Genomic DNA, 21,838 nt, shown 5'->3' with positions numbered 1-21,838 from the left:
GTAGTGTCAACTCTCCAAACCTCATTTTCGTCTCTTACCAATGACTTCTAACATGTGATAAAAGTTTGCAAAGTGATGTGTAGTGAGATATGTGCTTAATGAAGGTGTTCTCTCATATCTATGTCCATCTAAAATGATTGAATATGCTCTAGTATGCCTCATGCTAGGTAGTGCATCCAAAAGGTGCAATTTCATGTTTCAACCCAATGGCATGGATGTAAATTGCAAAGAAGGGGTATATAAGGCCCTTGTGGAGTATCCATAACATCTAAAGTGTGGTTCTTGTGTCGCTCTTGATCCAAATGAAGTGTAAAGGTTTGGGTTCAGAAAATATAGCTCTTCTTACTATTGCCTTGGTATTCAATATTCAACTCTGTTATTCAACTATATAGGAACTCAAACTTGATAGAAAAAAGGTATAAACATCGGAAATTCAAATAATCAATGCATGTTTGACCTTCTAGGAAGTTAAAATCTCAAATTTTACTGGCTTTCTAAAGCAAAAAAGCAGGCACCATACTTGTGTGTAATGTTTCAGAAAACTAACAATTCATTGTTGCAAGGTAGGAGTCTCTAGGATTTCCCGAGACAAGCATCACAATGTGTCTCTATATTATACTCTATATTTTTGGGTCCTATACGTCAAAATCATACAAATCCTACATTTGAGAGTATGTTCTTGATAATATGTAGATGCGCTAAACTGGGCCTCTTCCACCTTATATACCCCAATCAATGTGACTAGGTGTCTAACCCCCTAGTATGCATGTATCTTGCTCATTACATTCCATCCCCACCCTAAAAATTTTTGCCCTAAAAAACAAAAGACAACTAGGGGGAATTGATAGAGAGGCTAAGGAAGGAGTGGGGTGCAAAGTACTACTCGGATCCACATTACAATGAAAATGGGTGGGTAAAGACAAAGGACAGCATGCGTCCACTACATGCCTGCTAAGGTAAATTTGCTGTAAGTTTTAATAGGCTTCTCCAAATGGGTAATGGAGCTTGTGACATGTACCTTTAGGTCATGCAAGAAGCACATGGCTATAATTTAGGCAAGTACAAAACTATTCTAAAACAATGTGCAGTCTGTAAGTAGGTGTAGTCAAAAGGGGACATAACTTGCTACTCTTTAGCCCATTGGACATTTTGAGGCTAGGAAATTCATTGACAATAGTGGTTGGGTGCCAAGAGGCTTCTTCCAAAGGTAGGCATTGTCATTTGATAAAGTATTCTTTGATGGATTGAGATCTTAAGTGTTTATCTTGTTTCCTAATGATTACCTCAGGGATATACTAAATGATACCTTCTTCGTCTATGGGGTTCTATGGGGGGAACCTCTTCCACAAAGTCCATTGAGTTCCAGTGAAGGGCTTTAGCTGGCTGACATGAAACACATTGTGAATCTTGGTGATAGGGGGAAGCTCTAATTGGTAGGCCAAGTCACCAACTCTCTTGAGAATCCAATAGGGGCCATAGAAATGGTAGGCCAGCTTGTTAATACCACTTTCTTTGAGAGTGAGATAACAAGACTCATGCACTTTGAAGAGGACCATCTCTCCCTCTTAGAATTTCAAATACCTTCATTTCTCATCAGCATAGAGGTTCATGTGGGCTTGTACCTTTTGAAGGTTCACTTTGCATTGCTAACTTAGGGCTTGCATGCAATCAAACTTGGCTTTACTCTTAGGGTTGATCTTACAATTGAACAAGACTATAGGGAGGACCTTATACCCATCTAATGCCTCAAAAGGGGAAACCCCAATGCTAGAGTGAGTGGAGTTGTTATATGCAAATTTAGCCAAGTGGAGCCATGTATCCCAATTGTGTTGTCCATCATGGCAAAAGTGCCATAGGTACGTGTCTATGGGTGGTATCAAAGGATGGAGCAAGCTTGGTGCCCATAGATGTGAAAACAGCGTGCCAAAAGTTGCTCATAAACTTGGCATCCTGATCATGCACTATGAATTGTGGTAATCCATGCAACTTGAATACATACTCCATAAACTGAGTGGCTACTTGAGAGGCAATGTATTAGGTATTAGTGGGGATAAAGTGGGCAGCCTTGGTGAGGCAATCAACTACAATGTATATACTATTCCATCCTTGATTGGTAACATGGAGGGGCAAGTGATGAACTCCATGGTGATATGTGTCCATTTCCCTTTAGGAATAGACAGGGATTGCAAGAGGCCAATGGGTCTAAGCATGTTGTCGTTGTTCTACTTTCATGGAACAGATTTGGTCACAAAGTCCTTTATATCCCTCCATAAGCCTTTCTAGTGAAATTTCTTGGCAATCCTATCGTATGTTTTGAAAACAACCAAGTGACCAGCATTGGGGTGAGAATGCATCTCTTCCATGATCTTTTGTGTGAAGGGAGAAGTGTGGGGATGATAATCTTGCCATGGGACCACATAAGGTCATGTTTGAGCCAATATTGGGACTTTTTAGCCCACTACACTATCCTATAATTTCTAGAATATATGGCTGAATTCCTCATTCAACAAATAAGCTTCATGAAGGTCCTCGATCCAATCACTATGCAACTCTAAAATGGAGGATACTTCACATGCCCACATCTGTCATAGTAAATCAGCCACAATATTATCTTTGCTCCGTGTGAGAAATGTCAAAATCATAGTTTTGCAAGGCTCCCACCCATCTACTTTGCTTAGGAGTCAAAGTAGACTAAGTTAGGAAGTACTAGAGGGCTTCCTCTTCTTCTTATGGTAGTAACTTTGAGGAAAAAGGGTATTCAATCACCACGGTGATGTATGCCTCATTTTACTCTTAATCTTCTTCATTTTTTATTTGCTCTTCAAATTCACCTACATCAAAGTCAGGTGGCTTTGGTAGATCAATAGAGGGCATTATAACAATTGGTGTCTCTATGGAAATGGGGGATGTCAAGAGGGATATTTTGAGTTATGGATCCTCATAGTCCTTCCTCAAGTGATGGATTATGTCTTCCTTAGTTTTCTCTATGGTCATTAGATTGACTTCATGGATCTCCTCTATGTTTTCCAAGGTGTTAGAAAGCAATCCTAGTCAACCTTGAGCTCATCAACATCTTCAATCTATGGGCATACCAATAGTCTAGCTTTCTTAAAAAGTTGTTGTTGATTAGCCATGCGATACATGTAGGCTTCCAATTCGACCTTATGTTGACTTGTATTATATAGTTTGCTCTTAGGTCATTGGATAGATTCATTAGTATAGCCTCATAAGCATTTGGGTCTCGCCTTCTAGTAGGCTTACAACTTGTGTTAGGCTAGCTCCTGAGGCTTGCATAAGCGGCCTTCTATGAGCCTTCCATTGACCTTGTATATGTTGATGCTCCAAGTTTTCTCTCTCATACAAGGTTATTTTTACCTTCTCTTGGGTCAACTAGAATCTAATGTCAATCAATTGCTGATTTGTCTCTAGCGGTTGTTTGTATAGCTTCTCCAGGTCAATTGATGCTCCAAGTTTTCTCTCTCATACAAGGTTATTTTTACCTTCTCTTGGGTCAACTAGAATCTAATGTCAGTCAATTGCTGATTTGTCTCTAGCGGTTGTTTGTATAGCTTCTCCAAGTCTTCCTTCCTAGTATTGAATATTCAATATTTTTCCCTAGCTTTGAAGTCCTTTTCTTGAAGTTTTGAATTTTTCTCTTGGACTTGTGTTTGGAGTTCCTGTACCTAGTCATCAACCTACACAAGGAACTTCTTGTAGGCTTTTTGGATTTTATCGTCTTTCTTGGAGTTCCTATTTGGCCTTTATTATTTTTGTTTTATCCCTCTTGAGTTGTAGGATTTTTTGATCTCATTGAATCTTTCTTGAAGTTCCTATTTGGCCAATATTTTTCTTTGTTTTATCCCTCTTGAGTTCAATACATAGCCACTCAAAGATCCTATTTTGCCTATTGTGCCTTCCCTCTTATGGAAGGCTCCTATATACTTGGCAAAAATGCCTCTCAGTTTGCATTGGCATTTTTGCCAAGTGGGGGCCTTCTAAACCAAATTTTTAGCATTATCAATCCATTTAACTAATTTTCACAATTAAATAAGCCTAAAATTTAATTTCAGCCCTTCTGACCCTGTCAAAAATTAAATGTGTGCATCTATAATTAAATTGGCTAGGCCATTCGCAACCTAGAGTAGTCCAAACATTTGTTGACCCTTAATTTGGCATTAATTAATTAATTAATTCTAGTTCCTAGCATCACTACCAACACTTATTGGCCAAATAATTGCCCTAGGGTCAAAACTTACACCAATGAATCCCCAAAGCCTAGTTGGCATAACGTATCGCAATTTTTGCCTCTAACACCACTGCATTCTTAGGGTCCTTGGCGTCTTGCCATGAAATAATTGCAAGGTGCATCACATGTGCTAAACAACCTTACACATTTGATTAATAACTTAATCAAATGTTATCAACAAGATTAAAGCATCTCAAAATTTCATGCCCTCGTGACACAACAGGTGTTACTCATCAAATGGCTGCTCCATTACTGTGTTTGCAACTTCTACCTACTGCCTACCTCTTCCAATATCTTCTTTGCTATTGTTAGGTTCTCCAATCTCCATTGGGATTTGTGTTTGACAATTTCTTCACTCAACACTTTAACTAGTGGTCACAATACTTGGGATTTGTCTTCAATAGATGTTACTCTCCAACACAACGTGCTTTGCCATTGGGTATTCTATACACTCTTTATTCATTTACAGTTTTGATTCACTTTGTAGTTGTGTTCTTTCTCTCTCCTTTTACTTGTGTTTATTTCTGCATTTGAGTTTTGAGTTTTCCTTTTAGGGTTGAGTCTTGCACGTGTATGTGTTGTGGATGGAATGTGATGGTAGGATAACATCATGTGTAGGGATTCAGGATTGCACATTGAGAAATAGTGATCTGAAAATTAGAAGCTCAACAAGATAGGATTTTTATGTGCACTTGGAAACATTTTGAGAATCCTGAATGTGTAGAAGGAAGCCAAGAGTGTGTGCAATTGCATTTGTTCAAGAGATAGTGGCACACAGGTGAAGTGGAGTGTGTGTGTGTGACCATTAGAATATGAGGATATTGAGCCCATAGAGAGTGTGAGATAAGGACTAGGATGTGATCTTGATATTGAAGAAAAGTTCAGATAAAGACTAGATGCCAAGTGACAAATGTAAGGAAATAGGATAGAACACAAAGATGTAAGAGAAGTGGAAGCAATGTACCTGATGCGAGAGTGATCTTAAAGGTTGGTAGAAATATCCAATAAGAATTGATGAGGAATGGTAGTCATATTCATGTTGTTAACTGAGAGAATGACGAGGTTTTGCCATATTTTTTCCACTTAAGTACCATAAAAAAGTCTTGAAGAACACAATTCAATAGAGAGGACATGGACTTCTTAGGCCTCGGGATGTAGAGTACAAAGGGTGTTCCCTTCTTCAATTGTTGTTCCAACTAAGATAGAGTCTATTTCAAGATGTAAGAGAGGAGAGACTGACATGGATGACAAACATTGTAGTATTAAGAGTGACCACAAGAGCTCAAACATCCTGGGATGGATGAATTGAAAGCATGAGAGTACAAAATGGAAGAGCCACGAGAGAGATGTGGATATGAGGGGCCTTTGTTTGGTAGAGGATTGGGGTTGCCCATCAAAGAGTTTTCTACGGATTCCACTAGTTGACAAGAGAGAGTGAACAATGGACTTAATGAGGATACAAGGATGGAACATATGTGTTACATGACGTGATAGGAATATCTTGTGACAAAGACTTTAGATAAGGGAGAACATTCAGAGTTTAACAAAAGAGGTGAAAGTAAACATGTGGCAAGGGCAAGAAGCTAGGAAACTACATGAAGCATATGTGTATTGGCACAAAGTAATAAGGTAGCCTATATAAGTGAGGATAAGATTAGAGATAAGATTTGTGGATAAGGATCAATAAAAGTGAAGAAAAATGGGAGGTAATGTAAAGGCTTGAGCTAGAAATATGTGTGGCTAGATAAAAGATTTTTTGAGGATAAGGTTTGGTGAGAATTAAATGGATTGTGTGTGGAAATTCACTTTAATGGGTAATGGATGAGTGGACCACAAATGAGGGTGAGAGAGAAGGGGTTTAGACCTTAATATGGCAAAGGACCAAAGGGGTAGGTAGGTGGAGAGAGGAGATAAGATGAGATAAGGATGACAATAATGATTAAAAAAATGACAAATATATTTCTCTTTCTTAAGAAGAGGTGATAATGAAGAAGATAAGAGTAGGTGAAGATGATAAGAATAGACAAGAAGTAGGTGGATAGGATAAACTGATATCAAGATAATGAAAATAAGGTGCATGTGGATAAGGTTAGTTTACCTTGACATGGATTCAAATCCTACTAATCAACACACAAAGCAATTGATTTGGATTGCATGCAAGAAACAAATCCAAGGATTAATTGAGTAGAAAAAAGTTGGAAGCTAATAACCTAGGCCTTAGGATCTTGGTTTGCTCTGATACCATGTAGTGAAAGTGATGGTAAGAGAAAGAGAGAAAGAGACAATGAGATGGAGAATGAACCACACACTTGTATTGCACACTTTCTTATGCACTTACTTTGGAATAGGTGAGAATACACATATATATACAATGAAGGTGTGGATATAGTAGGTTCTCTTAGTGAAGTATCATCCACATGTTCTAGATCCATCTTATCTAGTTCTCTCAAATATCTAGATATTGTCTTCCTAGATATTCTCTAAGTACATGTTCATATGAGTACATTCTAATATTCTAACACCTTGTAGGAGACTTTAAAAAGCACACTCCATGTCCATGTGTATGATGTTTGTAATAATCGCTTGTTCCACTAAGAGGAGAGGATTTTCACACAAAGGTATCATTGACCATACTATCACATTGACAAGAAGAGCCTTGGCATTAAGGTAGTTGACAATTTTGAATGAAAAGGTGTTAAGGTGGCTCATAATTTTGAATTTCATTATGTATGATGGCTTCAAGGGATGGGTAAAATATATGGGGCAACGGGTTTACATGCTTTCTACATGGACATAGCTAGACTACAGTTAGAAGGGCTGTATATTTGCTACCTTCTTGAGAGTAGCACTTATCATTCTAAAAAGATCACAACTGCATCCCTTCTAAAGAATAGTTGGTATGATGAGGAACATAAGTGCATCAAGAGCAGCTATTAGATTGGGAAAGTTATATTCACATGACAAAAAGATTGTTCCAACACATGATTGAAACAACGGAGGAAGAAAGCTTGCTTGATATACCAAAAATTTTATTTGGACTGGTTCTCTGAGTAGGGACAACAGTAATTGTAATAGCTATTAAAATTAGTATGTAATAACTATTATTAACATTAACATGTTAATGTAATATTAATAATACGTAATTTACTTTGTTTAAAATAGTGTGTAGGTGATATATATTAGATATTATGATAACAACATATGCATAGATACATGTTAATATTGTATGATAAAATGTAAAAATAAAAGCTACAAAATTAGTCCTAATATGTTAATAAGTATTGGGTGGTGACATATGAATAATACGTGATTATTCATAATATTACTAAGACAGCTAAATAGCCACACCCATCTCATCTCGACTTTCTTGTGTCAATAGCCCAATAGATCTTCTTTGTTATTAAATGCATGCCATGACTAGCATACACCAAGAATACACAAGCACTCAAGTCCTCAGTGTACCCACTCAAGAATTCCTTTGTATACGTCCAACATAGCCCACTATTGGTGATTTTTTGAGTGGGTCTTTAAGATCTACAATAAAAGGGCTTCCAAACAAGTTTCCAATGATGAATCCCAACTCAATAAACTCTTGCATGGCATCCCTACAATAGATAGAGTTATAAAAATGTGGAAGCTTATTACCCAATCAAAAAAATGTTCTATAGCCAGGCTCTAGACGCCAGGTAGCCAAAGGGTGGGAGGGGGAGAAAATAACTTGGTTTCAACACAAACTAATATGCCAACTTTAAATATTGGGAATTCCCTTCTCTTGCACTCCCTTATTGTAGAGCTTCATATTGGAGCTCCAAACTCATCCTAAAATCAATACATCTGTGAAGAATCACACAAAAATATCAATGCTTTGGTTCTCAAAGGTTGCTAAAATCCTTATTTGAGGCCAAGCTATCGCTACCTACAAACATTGACAAAAACAAATCTAGAAAGGTAAAATCTATAGTTGTTTTGGCAACCTTATATATGCTTATATTGCATGCTTGGATTCCTAACCATCATGTTTGCTAGGTGTGCTAGGAGGAGCTTGATTTTCTACAAACGCTTGATAATGGAGAGGGGAGGATGAATTAGAAGATGGTGTTGGTTGTTACGTTTCGAGACCCACTGCAGGACAATACTAAGACTCATCTTCAAAAAACAAGCAAGAGAATATGGGGTTGTGATATAAAAAGTCATGTGAAAAATAAGATTACTAATTTGAAAATTTTAAAATGTATTTTTCATTTTATATGCTAAGAAAAATTGTTAATCAAAGTGATCGCTACAAGCATAGGAATGCCCAAAAACAAAAAAAAAAACAAAAGGTTAAGCCTAACCCCTTGTTTTTCCACAAAGGCCTCTCTCTCTCTCTCTCTACCCTAAATTAAACTCGTCACACCAAAAATAATGGTTGCACTTATGTACTCAATTGAATCACTTATGTACTCTAATAAATTCTCTCCCTTACTTTGTAATTTTTTGTTATATTATATTGCTTTGTGACATCAATTGAATCACTTACTTTTTAAAAATTTCCTCTATTCTAAATTTTTCGTATTATATTGTTTTGTGTTTTCTTTCAAAATGTTATATTATAGATACTCAATAGCAACTTCGAGGAAGGAAAGCATTCACGACGAAATAATTTTTCAATGAATGTTCATAGTTCTTTAGAATATGGTATTCTAATGAAACTTAGTATAGGAGTATCACATGGATCACTTGAGTTGGAGAAAGAAAAAAGAACCATGGGTAATATGTTTTAGATGACTTACAAGGAGACTAATTTACATTGATGTAAATCCCTACAGTGTTTTCATTTTTTGAATGATTATCAAAATGCATTAGACTTGATTTATTCATCAAACATTTTCTAATGGATAACAAGCTTAGTTTCAAAGCAATGTAGATCATCGACAAAAACACACGTTATGAAACCAACATAGCCCCCTCTATTTAACATTCATTGTTACTATTCAAGTAGGGGTGACATAGGTAACAATACCAATTAAAGAAATGTCAGAAGGGACACTAATTGTTTGGGCCAATCGGGTGCTAGTTGTCCAAGATTAATGCAATGAAGTAAATGTTTCAAATTTATGAATTATTTACTTATTGTACATAGTGCTAAACCATCTATCAACCCCCCCACCCCCCCCAAACACACACACACCCCCCAAGTAAAAAGAGAAGTAATCGTGAAAAGTAAAGAGGAAGTTGCAATGAAATGAGAGAAATTGACTCATAACCTCACTAAACTTGACTAGGCAAATTGAGATAAATGTACATATGTAAAAGGGTGGAATTGACGAGCTACATACCTACCACCACTTGTCTTAATTGGTTTACTAGAATGGGTTGGACATGCCAATCATAATTGACCTACTTTTTAAAGCTCAACATTAATGTTTCTCCCTTCATATCTACCTCACAACAAGGGCTCCAATGCAAAGAGTCTCAAATGCCAAAGTTGGCCAAGAGAACAAGACTACTAAACACAAGCCACCACTTTGATATGAGCCACTACTTGTCAAATCCAAGTACAACATTATAGATCCGTGAAGTTAAAATGTAGAACATAAGATAAGCCACTACTCATGTCATTACATGAGAGCCCTCATGTCCCATGCATGATATTACAACTCATATCAATGCAACTAATTAGATTATTTATCACATTTATACTCTTTGTAGCATCATACACAAGGAAATGCATTTCATTCATTAGCTTTGTCATATCTAGCAGATGCATCAAATTCCTTGTTTCATTTTTACCATTATTTGTAGTTCCTAGCTAGATGCTTTCTTTTTTCAATAATGTTTTCATTATTCTACTTGTGGGACCCATGATAGTCCCTAAGATTGAAGTGTGTATATCTTTGGTTTTCTAAGCAGTTTGGCCTTTGTAGCCATTAACATAATGATTTTTCAAATTTCCATGTTTGAGTCCACCAAGCTTCAAACTTTTGGATCGTCTCAAGGCACTTGGGATTGTTTCCACCATGTTAACACCTCTCTCTCTCTCTCTCTCTCTCTCTCTCTCTCTCTCTCTCTCTCAAACAAAAAACAAAACAAAAACAATGAGACGTTCAAAAAACTCATGAAGTAGATGAGATAGGATAAAGGAGCCAATAGAGTGTCATCTAATTTCCCCTATTATACCTTTTTTTTCTCATGTTACTCAAATATTTTTAAATAGTTGAACAATATAAATCATATTGTACTCAAACAAAAAAAAATTGGGATTTTGATATTTTTATCAAGTAGACTTGGTTATAAATGAAGGTTTTACAAAAGAGTGACAAACGAGGGGCCAATAGAGCGACTCAAGGATGCATTGTTTTAAGGTTTTACAAAATCCATAGTAAGAGTTTTACATGATTCAATTGTTTGGCTTATGTTAAGCTTATGTATAAAACATAAAAATTTATATCATAATGGTATCTTTTATGCAAAAGTCACTCAATTGAGGTGGGGTGCATTTTGCTTTTGAGGAACATCAGCTCTACACACTGCAACTTTTTGTGTGAATTCTCTTCACATATTATCCCTCCAACTACAAGATCATCTGTGTAAATGCCAATAGTAGCAAAGTAAACCAGCAGGAAAATGCATGAAGTGCAACATGTAACTCGATCGGTTGCTTGGATAATATCATAATAGTCTTCCATGTACTCACATAAGGATCTCACACAAAATTGCAACAAAATTTTTGATGACCGTAAGCAGTTGGTCAATCATCCTCAAAGATTCAAATTGCAGTGCAAAATTCCCCCATTCTGAAAGCTGGAATAGCTCATTTCCTTTGCCCATTACCTCCTACGAGGGCCATTATTAAGTGCCCGTTGAGCACCAGGTTGAGCAGTTCCTTGGCCAGAAGCTTCATCTGGCATGTTTGCTACTTGCGTTATGGCATTCAGCACAATAAGACCCAGCGGAACAATGTACATCCACTGGCATTCACAGCAAAAGAGATGTAAGTACCAAATCTACAAGCAGTTTTGCCAAGTCATTAATGCAATGAGCAATATTTTTAACAATGCAAACTACCAAGAATGTGCAGTAATACAACGAGGTATCAACTGAACCCTTGTCTTATCACAAAACCACATGACACAAGACTATCAGATCCTGACCATTGTAAGGATCTCACAACTGAGGGACAAACCTAGACTCTCATGCTAGAGCTTACCAGTTTGTTTCATTAATACAAAATCAGACACATTTGGAGATGTTCTAAAATCTACCTGGAAACAGACCAAAATTTGTAGGTGCATGCAGGTCAAAGGTTCAAGGCCAGCGTCAATGAATTGGTTAAAATTGTGCATGTGTTTTGCTTCAGAGCTTTTCTAAGCACAAGTAACACAGCATGCAGAATCTCTGTTTGATGAAGGTAAATGGCAATACATGCAGTATCAATTTTATCTTATAAGACCAGAAACCATGAAAGCAGCTAAGCACGCCATCATGAATAAATATTCCGGAGCTACGTACATATTTTGCCCAGAATGACTTTTCAGGTGGCTTTTTGGGTTGGCCATCATCACCGAGCTCCCCTCCAGAATCATCAATAACTGTAATCATCCTGAGAAATATACTGAAAATTAAGGTGCAAACTTATAGAAATGCTTCTCTGCCCTTTCTGATATTTGCTCGTAAAACAAAACAGAAAAATTAAGCAGAAGCTTACCAAACAGATACTGAAACACATAGCTTCAGGTAGAAGCTAATGGTCAAAAATCAAATCAGATCAAAGTCACTGTAGCCTACGTTAACTCAATGCATCATATCCAGACTAAACTAACTAAGAACATTTGTACTACAGAAACAAATATAAAATGGAATGGAATGTTAGTAGAGACAGAAAGTTAAGTGACGATTCTGATGGAATACCTGTCCATAAGAGTGCTGGAAAATGAGTCATGACAAAAGGAAAATTACAACTTACTGTGACAAGAACAGGTGCAATCAGGGGTGAGCAGTTAAGGGTCTGTATTAGCTTATGAGCTTGCTCATTGGTCTCTCCAACATGAAATTAAATAAAATCAATCTCCCCCACAGGGAAATGTGTGAAATTTCTGATGACATCTGCAATGGTAACACTGATCATCCTTTACAGCCTGGATCATCAGGTGAGATCCCTAAGCTTCACACATATGGCTTTGACGAAGCTGTGTGGCCCCTCCATTGTAACAACTCTCTCACTAACTTCTCTGATAGTGGACAAGAAAGCTGTGAGGACCTAGAACAGGCAGTGAGTTGTGACGTCCCTCTTGTATAGTGCATGGTTGGTGCACCTAGGAGAACTCTTTACAGTCTCCTTTCGGTGCCCGGATGGCAGCTAAGGTGTGAGAAGAGGACTCTGTCCTCTTGTCCTCTATGTTCACAAGAGCCATCCATACTCACAGCTCCTAGGTATGGAGGACAGGATCATGGGGCTGCTAAGTCCCACCAAAGGGCCCTCTCCTCCTCACAACACTGTTGTTGAGCCTAGAGGGCTACCTCTTGACAAATCGTGCCCAACCCTGCCAGGGCCACTACTACCTCCTCTATAATCTCTCCATCCGGCATCCACTCCCTAGTCAAAAGCTGTACAATCTGTCTTCTCATTGCTTCATGCCCATAGGTCAGGTCCACAAAAAGAAAGGAGCAGGGTTGTCATGTCCAATGGTGCTCGATTAGTACCATCTGATACCAGTACGGTACTAATTGGACTAATAAATCATGGACCTACGTCCAATGAAAAAAATTGTACTTAAAAGCCTATACTTAATGTTAGGACTCAAAATAATACACTTTATACCAGGAGTTTACATAATAAGAGCTTGAGGCTAGAGAGGATGGCCAATGGAGACCTTCAAAGTGGAGGTAGGGTGGAGATATGGCAAAGGAGAGCTTGAGGGAGTGGGTTTAGAGAGCGTGAGGAGAGAGTGTTTGAGAATAGAGAGCTTGAAAGTTGAACTTGAAATTTAAATTTGAAATGAGAGAGTGTGTATGTATATATTGCTAGAAGAGGGGCTAAGGGCAAAAAAGAAGTGCATGGGGGGGGGGGGGGGGGGGGGGGGGGGGGGGGGGGGGTGGGGGAGGGAGAGGGAGAGAGAGAGAGAGAGAGAGAGATTAGGTTTACGAAAAAAAAGAGAGAGAGATTAGGGGTTTTACGGAAAAAAAAAAAAGAGAGAGATTAGGGGTATGTACAAGTGTGTTGTGGAGAGGAAGCCTAAACAACACCTAAAATTTACCCCAAAAGTAACCCGAAATGATCACAAATAGAAAGTCGGACAATTTTGACTGGACGTGATGTACTTGACAGGACAGATCAGACAAGTTGACCCATCCATCGGACATGGACCCATCCATTGGATATGGACAACTATGGACACGAGCAAGGATCCAAGGCTGAAGCAGGGGCATCCAAAGTGAGGAGAAATGGAGCATGATTTGATTGGGTGGTTCCTGCCAACTCCCCCATCTGACCTCACACCCATGGGTCAAGTCTAGAAATGATAGGAGCAAGGACCAAGGGATGAAGTGGGGACATCCAATGCAAGGAGAAATGAAGCATGATTTGATAGGGTGGTCCTACCAGCTGCCCCATCTGTCCCCCTATGCAGCCCCACTCCGCCAAGTAGAACCTATCTAGTCGCTCCAAGAGAATGCCACCAAACTGCCTATGCCCCCATGAGAAGTCCAAAGAGCCATCACTTCTATGGAAAGCTAGGTCCCTCCAAGCATCATAGCCTCCTATTGCACAAGCAAAAGCCTTCCCAAGCCTCCTGCTCCTCATCTACCATGCCCTAGAAGTCCACGCTTCGGCCCTCTTGGTCATCCAAAGTCTCCATATTGTTGAAGTCACCTCCAATAATTTAGTGAGTCCACTTCTCACAGTCCAAGCACGATCTCCAGCCAAAACCCATGCATATGCAAACCTCAGTGGATGCATAGACATTGAGGATTCGAATGCACAAATTCCCAATGTCTAGGCTAACCCATAAGACTCCCTAATGATCATTTTGAAGTCATGTACACGATAGAAGACTCAAGCCAATCGAAGTACACAATCCACTCCTTGTGCATTCCCAATGTCTAGGCTAACCCATAAGACTCTCCCTAATGATCATTTTGAAGTCATGCACACAAGATAGAAGACTCAAGCCAATCGAAGTACACATTCCACTCCTGCCATTGGTGCAAATGGAGTACTCTTAGTATGTATGGGAACCGCCCAGATATACCTTCCCCACCCTGTGGGCCTAGGTAGGAGGGGGTGTGAGGTTATGCTCCTATAGAATAAGAAATGTCAATATGTCCAGCCATAGTTGTTTTCAGACTCATGAAAAAAATTTCAGATGTTTGAAATCGACATTTCAGACTTGACTTTTTTGGGGGCCTAAAATATTTGGGGACATTTGTTTAATGATGATTTCTGGTGATTTTTCTCTGTTTTCTGGTCTTTGACTGCGTGCAGCCTGCAAATGGCTTTAGCTGAGTGAAAATGACTGATTTCAGCCTGCATGAAGTCCAGAACTGCATGAAGTCCAGAACAGTGGGAAACATAGGTGCCTGCTTGGAAACATTACTGCAAGAGTGCAGTATATTCAGCTTGCACTCTTAGTTACTATTTACAGCTGAAAGCTGAAGTTCTCTCTCTTTTTTTTTCGTAAAAGGTAATTGTATTAATTACGAAAAAAAGGTACAAGTTTACATGATTACAAGATACACGATGGCTCTAAGCCAACGTGTGTAAAATCCCAGTACGAAACCACGAAAGAGTTACACAAGTCATGGCAAAGACGCCGAGGAAATTGCCATATGCCAAGGAAGTAAGTCCTCCCAAGGGAGCAAGTCCGAGTGCCGAATGAGATCTATCTGCCAATGCAAGAGACCTTTAAGCCTGGCAATGTGTCCCAGAACATTAGAGACCGAATAAAAAAGAAAGGCATTCCGAGTGGTCCAATTGTGCTAGCATCCCCAGTATCTAAAAAAGTGGAATAAGATCTTCATATGCAACTATGCCGGTGTGGGGTATTTTGGGCAGACAAAAACCCAATCGAAAGGTCTTAGGAAGAAGCCCGCCACAGCTTGCCAAACCTGTGACAAGAGCGACCAGATATTCTTAGCGAGAGGGCAAGAAATAAATCGATGACGGGCCGATTCCACAGGAGTGGTGCAGAAGAAACAATTGCCATTAGAGATTCGACGCTTGGAAAGGGCCGAGGTAAGAGGAAGACCACCAATCATCACCCTCCAAAGAAAGACCTTGCATTTGAAAGGTGTCTTATTCAACCAGCCCTCCATCACAGTTGCCTTCCACCACGACTGAGATTTCCGTAATCCCCATACAATATTAGCTTTAGCAACCAGCCATTGATGATCTTTAATCAGAAGATGGTACACCTGGTTAGCTGAAGCCTTTTCCAAACTCAACCGACCGGCAAGGTCCCAGTCCTGCCAAGGATGATCCACAGCAAGGGCAGGAAAGGGTTGCCTGCTCTGGAGCACTGACAAAAGCTATTCCCATAAATCACGGTATCCACGCGGGATTCTGAAAAGTCTCCTGGCAGTACGAAACAATATGAAGACATTACGATTGGCAAGGGTGGCATCTGCAACTAAAGTCGCACCCAAACAGGCCATGCGATTAAATTTTGGTCTGAGCTCATGTTTATCTTCCCATGAAAGTAATCTCAAGACTGCCAACAATTCCAGTTGAAAAGAGTTAGTATGCAAGTGGTCCTCCGCTGGATGCCAACGCGCCTTTTGGAGCACCACTTTCCAGGAGCCGACCAAATGAACTAACAGGGATGAGGAAGGACTAGAAAACCGAGAGTCTGCATTAAGAACATGCCACCAGGAGCTCCGAATTTGTGTATTACCATGCAGAAGCCCGCGGTCCTCAAGAAAATAACGGGCTATAACGGCCCACGGGTGATAATCCACACACATGGCACGAAAAAGAGACCAACGAAGTGTCAGCATATGAGTTTCGGCATCCAAAATAGCTCCACCACCCAGGTGTTTGGGGGTACATGTATGTGACCACGAAATCCACAAAATACCTGCATGCAATGAATCCTTCTTCCATAACATGAAACGAATGGGGCGAGTGAGAGCATTCAAAGTAGTAGGAATCCAAGGCAGCAATGGCAAGAAATATGTGAGCATTGGCAGCATAATTGTCCGAGCCACTTTGAGGCAACATGGAAGGGCCACACCTGTGACTTCCGGTACATAAACTTAGCTGCCAGTTTCTATGAAATCCACTCTAGTAGTTGCTTTGGCCGAACATCAACATCCAAAGGGTACCCAAGATGCCTGACAATGGAACCACGGGGAACAACCTGTTCCTGCCAGTCCAATGACTGTAAATCGGACTCTGTCAACTGAGAATGGCTGATTTGAAAGCATTGATACGAAGACCAGAAGCATGACCAAAGAGCATCCAAACATCTAATGCATTGCGAATGTTGTCCTTGTCCGCACAAAAAATCATAAAGCTATCATCAGCCAAAGATTGGCTAATGAAGTGTTGTCCCAAAAGAAGAGACAATCCGGCCAGCTGAGTAGAAGCTGCCATTGAAGATAACATCGAAAGAACCGGATGAGTCGCCAGGGCAAAGAAGAGAGGGCTCAAAGGGCAACCCTGTCTCACCGAGCGTGCAAGGGCAAATGGCTCTGTAACACCACCATTTATCATAACTCGCAAAGAAGCCACAGCACTGATGGTGTCGATCAAGCGGGACATCCGAGTACCAAAACCCATAGTAGACATAAGTTCTGCAATGAAAGACCAATCCAGATAGTCAAAAGCCTTTTCCAGATCCAATTGAATCAATACCACTTCCTGACTAGAGTGCCTTGCATAGTCAATAGCCATTTGCACATTTAAGATATTATGCAAAATGTTGCGGCCCTTAATGAAACCATATTGAAGAGGATGCACAATAGCTGGAAGATGCTTGTGGAGCCGATTCGCCATCACTTTGGAAAAGATTTTATACATCGTACCCATCAAAGAAATTGGTCGCCAATGTTGCAACATTGACGGCGAAGGAACCTTTGGAAGCAGTTTGATAAGACCTTCTTTCCATGAGAAAGGCATGAACCCTGTTTCCCAAACCTGCTGAAACATAGCCATCAATGGCTTCACAAGTTGGGTAGCAGAACTCTCAAAGAATTCATTGGTGAGACCATCCCAGCCGGGACTTTTATCCTTAGGCATGCGTAACAAAACATCCATAACCTCCTCCTCACAAATATCTGCCTCCAAAGTAGTTTGCATATCAAGTGGAACCTGATGGCGGACCAGATCATAAAAGACTGAGCGTGCATGCGTAACCTGGTCAGAAGGTCACGGAGAAGAACCAAGAAGATCTAGAAAATAATTCCTGCACATATTGACAATGGTCTGAGGATCAGTGACCATTCGACCTTCTAAATCCTGGAGTCTAGTCATATTTTCTCGAGCAGGAGAAACATGCAGAGTGCGAAAGAACTTATGAGTCTGACAAGCACTATCTTGCAAATTCTCAGTCAAAATTTGCAGTTTGGCCTGCTGATAAGATTTCAACTGAAACTCTTTAATAAGATCAGCCAAACGCATCGCCAGTGACAGCAGAAATTCATCATCTGGGGTGTCCACCAGCAGAGAACGAACCAAAGCTACTAAATCCTCCGCTGCGTGTCGACATCTCCGACAAAGAGAGGCATGATGGATCCCATACTGCCGAGCAACCCGCTGCACATTAGAAAGCAATCATTCAAAGGAAGCCGTGCCCTCAGAGGCGAAGTCCAATAAAAATCTATCAATCTATTGCCGCATATAGTCCTGAAAGATTGAATGCTTTCAAATAAGACGAGTTGAAACATAAAGGGAGTCTATCCAGAAACTGCATAAAAGGTGCAATGGGTTGTGCAAGTATCTCAAGCTGGAGAGGGAAATGGTCCGACAAGGCATATTGCTGCAAGACTTTCATTTCCAGCATCTCAAGAAGAAAATCATCATCCTGCATGATGTACATTCGGTCCAACCGCGACCATGTAGTGGGATACTGCGCTGAATGGAAAGTAAACCCTGTAGAAGAAGGGTGTAGCCAAGACCATAGATCTTACTCAAGTACCGCAAGAACAAAGGCATCCCACACCCGACTTTCCGGAGCATCCATCACTGAATGCCCTGAAGTGGACTGTGAAGAATCAACACACATATTAAAATTCCCCATCAAAAAACCCCTTCTGCCAAGTGACAAGGATGTCTGCAAAGTATTCCAAAGATCCCCACGAGATAAAGGGTCATTCGGAGCATAGAAGCCCAGTAATCATAAGATCTCTCCTTCAAATAAAACTTCAATTACCACAAAGCGGCCATGTACATCATTTTTAATAAGAACAGGCTGATATTTCTCATGGACAATCATAAGCACACCAGAATAATGCATGGCATGTGTCCCTGCATAAAACAAGCGAAACCCATGGCAATCCACAACTTTTCCTGCTTCACCGTGACTCTTGTGCTCAACCGCACACAAGACATCCCACTGATTCTCATGCAATACAGTCCACATGGCATGTTGCTTATGGCGAGAACAAATGCCTTGCACATTCCACATGGCTATCTTCATATGTATTTAAAAAGAAAATCAGGAACGAGGCACTGCTTGCCTCGATTTAACCTTTTCTGCTAGAATGTCGAGGACACCTTCATCCAGAAAATCAGCTAACACTACAAAAGAGTTCTGACGGCCAGCTTTAGAGGTAGACGGAATATCCACTGTCTGGGGATGGAACGGGGATAACAACGATCCCAGGGTATAATCACATTACCTCGAGTATCAAATGCCAACTTAGCGGGTGGGCCCTTTGGATCATCTGCATATACTTTCCTAGTAGACTGATTACGGGGAGCAGAAGGAACCATGGTACGCGCAGCATGCTGTGAAGAGAACATTTCTTTCCTGCGCATAAACGTGCGCATGGAATCTTGTGAAACATTAGGCCCAGTATCCGTCAGGCCAGCATCAAACTTTTTACCTTTTTCTGGACGTGCCTCTAGCCATTCATTGCTATGGGAATCCAAACCCGAAACATGTTGTTTACCTTTATCCAAAACATTAGGTGGCTGGGTTGCCTCTTGTGACGGAGCATCAAGCACCATGTCTTCCATAGGCAGCACAACATGCTCATCATCTGAAGACGGTTGCTTCTCTGGACATTCAGCCATAAAATGTCCCAATTTTCCACACAAAAAGCAGTGTCCTGCAAAGTTGCCCCATTTCAAACGAAAGTGCAAAGGATGCATGCCAAAGCAATTAAGGCGAAGCCACACAGGCCTTTTCCTAGCAGTGTCCCATAACATACACAAACGGTTTCGATTCATGGCCCTTAGGCTCGGGGGAACCAGCACCGTTTCCACAACGGCCATGGCATCCTTTAACAATGGCCAATAGACAGCCGGGCAATTTTCCACTTCAACCCACACCGGGCATTCACGTTGAAGCAGGCGCTGAAAGTCTGCCATAGGGCACCATGGCACAATATGAACCAAACGACGATCAAAGAACAATGGCAGTTTGGACAGGAGACCAGCCCGATGCTTCTCAGATTTCAACAGCACCTCATAGAAGCATCGCGGCCCAACAAAAATCTCCTCAACACACTCGCCTTGTGGTAAATGGTACAGCCACTGGCGAATATGGGAAAGCACGGGGATCTTGCTAGTGAAGAACAGTATAACCGCACGGTCATAAAACACCGAAAAAAAGCGCAAGACATTTGTCGGGTCCACCGTGGCTTCCAGAACATCTTCAGTTCCCAAGTCAGAAAAAGCTTCATGATTAGGCTGGACATAATCGCCAAGCAGAGTGTTGGCAAACTCCAACAAATGCTCCCAGTCAATCTCCTGCGAATCCACAGAATTAGAGGCAACCTGAGCATAAGAACGTTCCTGATGACCCATTGTCTCTTCGGAAGTATGCTTGGAGTGTTTGCCCGCAGGATGAAAGTCAGAACCAGGAGGCATCTCCTCTGTGCAAGGAACCATATCCTCTGGTTCCTTTGTATCAGAATCCGGACCAAGGGTTGCCACCGTTTGGTCGATAAAAGCCATATCCAAACCAACCATGCTTCGGAAGTATGCTTGGGGTGTTTATCCGCAGGCTGAAAGTCAGAACCAGGAGGCATCTCCTCTGTGCAAGGAACCATATCCTCTGGTTCCTTTGTATCAAAATCCGGACCAAGGGCTGCCACCGTTTGGTCGATAAAAGCCATATCCAAACCAGCCAAGCCATATCCAAACCAGGAGGCATCTCCTCTGTGCAAGGAACCATATCCTCTAGTTCCTTTGTATCAGAATCCGGACCAAGGGCTGCCACCGTTTGGTCGATAAAAGCCATATCCAAACCAGCCATGCTTCTCTCTCTCTCTCTCTCTCCCTCTCTCTCTCTGTGTATGTGTGTGTGTGTGTGTGTGTGTGTGTGTGTGTGTGTGTGTGTGTGTGTGTGCCTTCAATGTCTATAGTGCAATCTGCTTGCAGCGTAAAAAATGGTGAGGTATGCCATTTGGAGGTTAAAGAATGGGAGAGCACATGATCAAGATGGCCTTGTGGCAGAACATTTTGCACGTGCATGTTATGCATTGGTCCATATCTTCAATAGAGTTGTATGTGAGGGGTTTCTAGCAAGTTGGGGTGACCAGACAATAGTGCCAATTTTTAAGAGCGGAGATCCATTGGTCACTAAGGACTACCGCACTATTATGTTTGGCCATATGCTAGCAAAGATATATGCCTCTATTGTGGAGCATGAGTTGAGTTGGTGGGCTGAAACAAAGGGGATACAGTCTACAAGACAAGCTGGCTTCCATCAAGGATACAATAGATTAGACCATATATTCACACTAAGGGCTTTGATGAGGAGGGACAATAACCAAGGCAAAAAATCTATTGTTGTTTCATGGATTTCCACAAAGCTTTTGGTATGGTACCACGTGCAAGACTCATGCAAAGGTTGCGAATGATTGGGGTCCCAGAGGATATGTAGTGTTGTATTTAAACATTGTATGAGACAGTGACAGGTAGAGTACGAGTGCTTGGAAGCACAATAGACTCGGTGTCTAGAACGGTTGGTGTAAAGCAAGGTTGTCCGCTCTCTCCTTTGTTGTTTGGATTGTACATTGTATGAGACAGTGACAGGTAGAGTAGAGTGCCTGGAGGCACAACAGACTCAGTGTCTAGCACGGTTGGTGTAAAGCAAGGCTGTCCGCTTTCTCCTTTGCTGTTTGGATTGTAAATTGATGAGATTTCTCATTACATACAAAGATGGGGTGGTATGGGAGCCAACTTGGCTGGGGTATTGATACCAATTTTGTTATATGCAGACGATATTGTGCTCATCTCAAATTCACCTAAGGGGCTACACCGACATCTGGATGCATTGCATGTGTTTTGTGAAGAGAAAGGTCACTTAATGTATGACCGTCAATCTGTGGAAATGGTTAGACAATATGTTTACCTTGGGGTCACTTTCAAAGGATCACAATTTTCATGGAAGGAGACTTCAAAGGCTAGGCTTGCACAGGCATATGTAGCTTTGGGCACTCTAG

The 21,838-nt window shown here is 40.8% G+C and overlaps 1 protein-coding gene across 1 annotated transcript in view; it reads right to left on the bottom strand.

The window, feature by feature from the left end:
- Positions 1 to 10,493: 10,493 nt before the first annotated feature.
- LOC148041975 (ER membrane protein complex subunit-like protein) overlaps positions 10,494 to 21,838 on the bottom strand; it is a 106,209-nt gene continuing 94,864 nt past the window's right edge. Inside the window, exons 7-8 of the mRNA XM_087684598.1 lie at positions 11,738 to 11,828; positions 10,494 to 11,196 (exon numbers count right to left, since the gene is read on the bottom strand). Coding sequence (XP_087540724.1) covers positions 11,056 to 11,196; positions 11,738 to 11,828 — 232 coding nt within the window. The 3' untranslated portion in view covers positions 10,494 to 11,055. The remainder of the gene's footprint in view (positions 11,197 to 11,737; positions 11,829 to 21,838) is intronic.

Source organism: Lygodium microphyllum, chromosome 1 (assembly GCF_053477565.2).
Source record: "Lygodium microphyllum isolate KBCC chromosome 1, Lygodium_microphyllum_v1.1.10, whole genome shotgun sequence".
In the NCBI taxonomy this organism is placed as follows: domain Eukaryota; kingdom Viridiplantae; phylum Streptophyta; class Polypodiopsida; order Schizaeales; family Lygodiaceae; genus Lygodium; species Lygodium microphyllum.
This window is presented reverse-complemented; position numbering and strand designations above follow the sequence as displayed.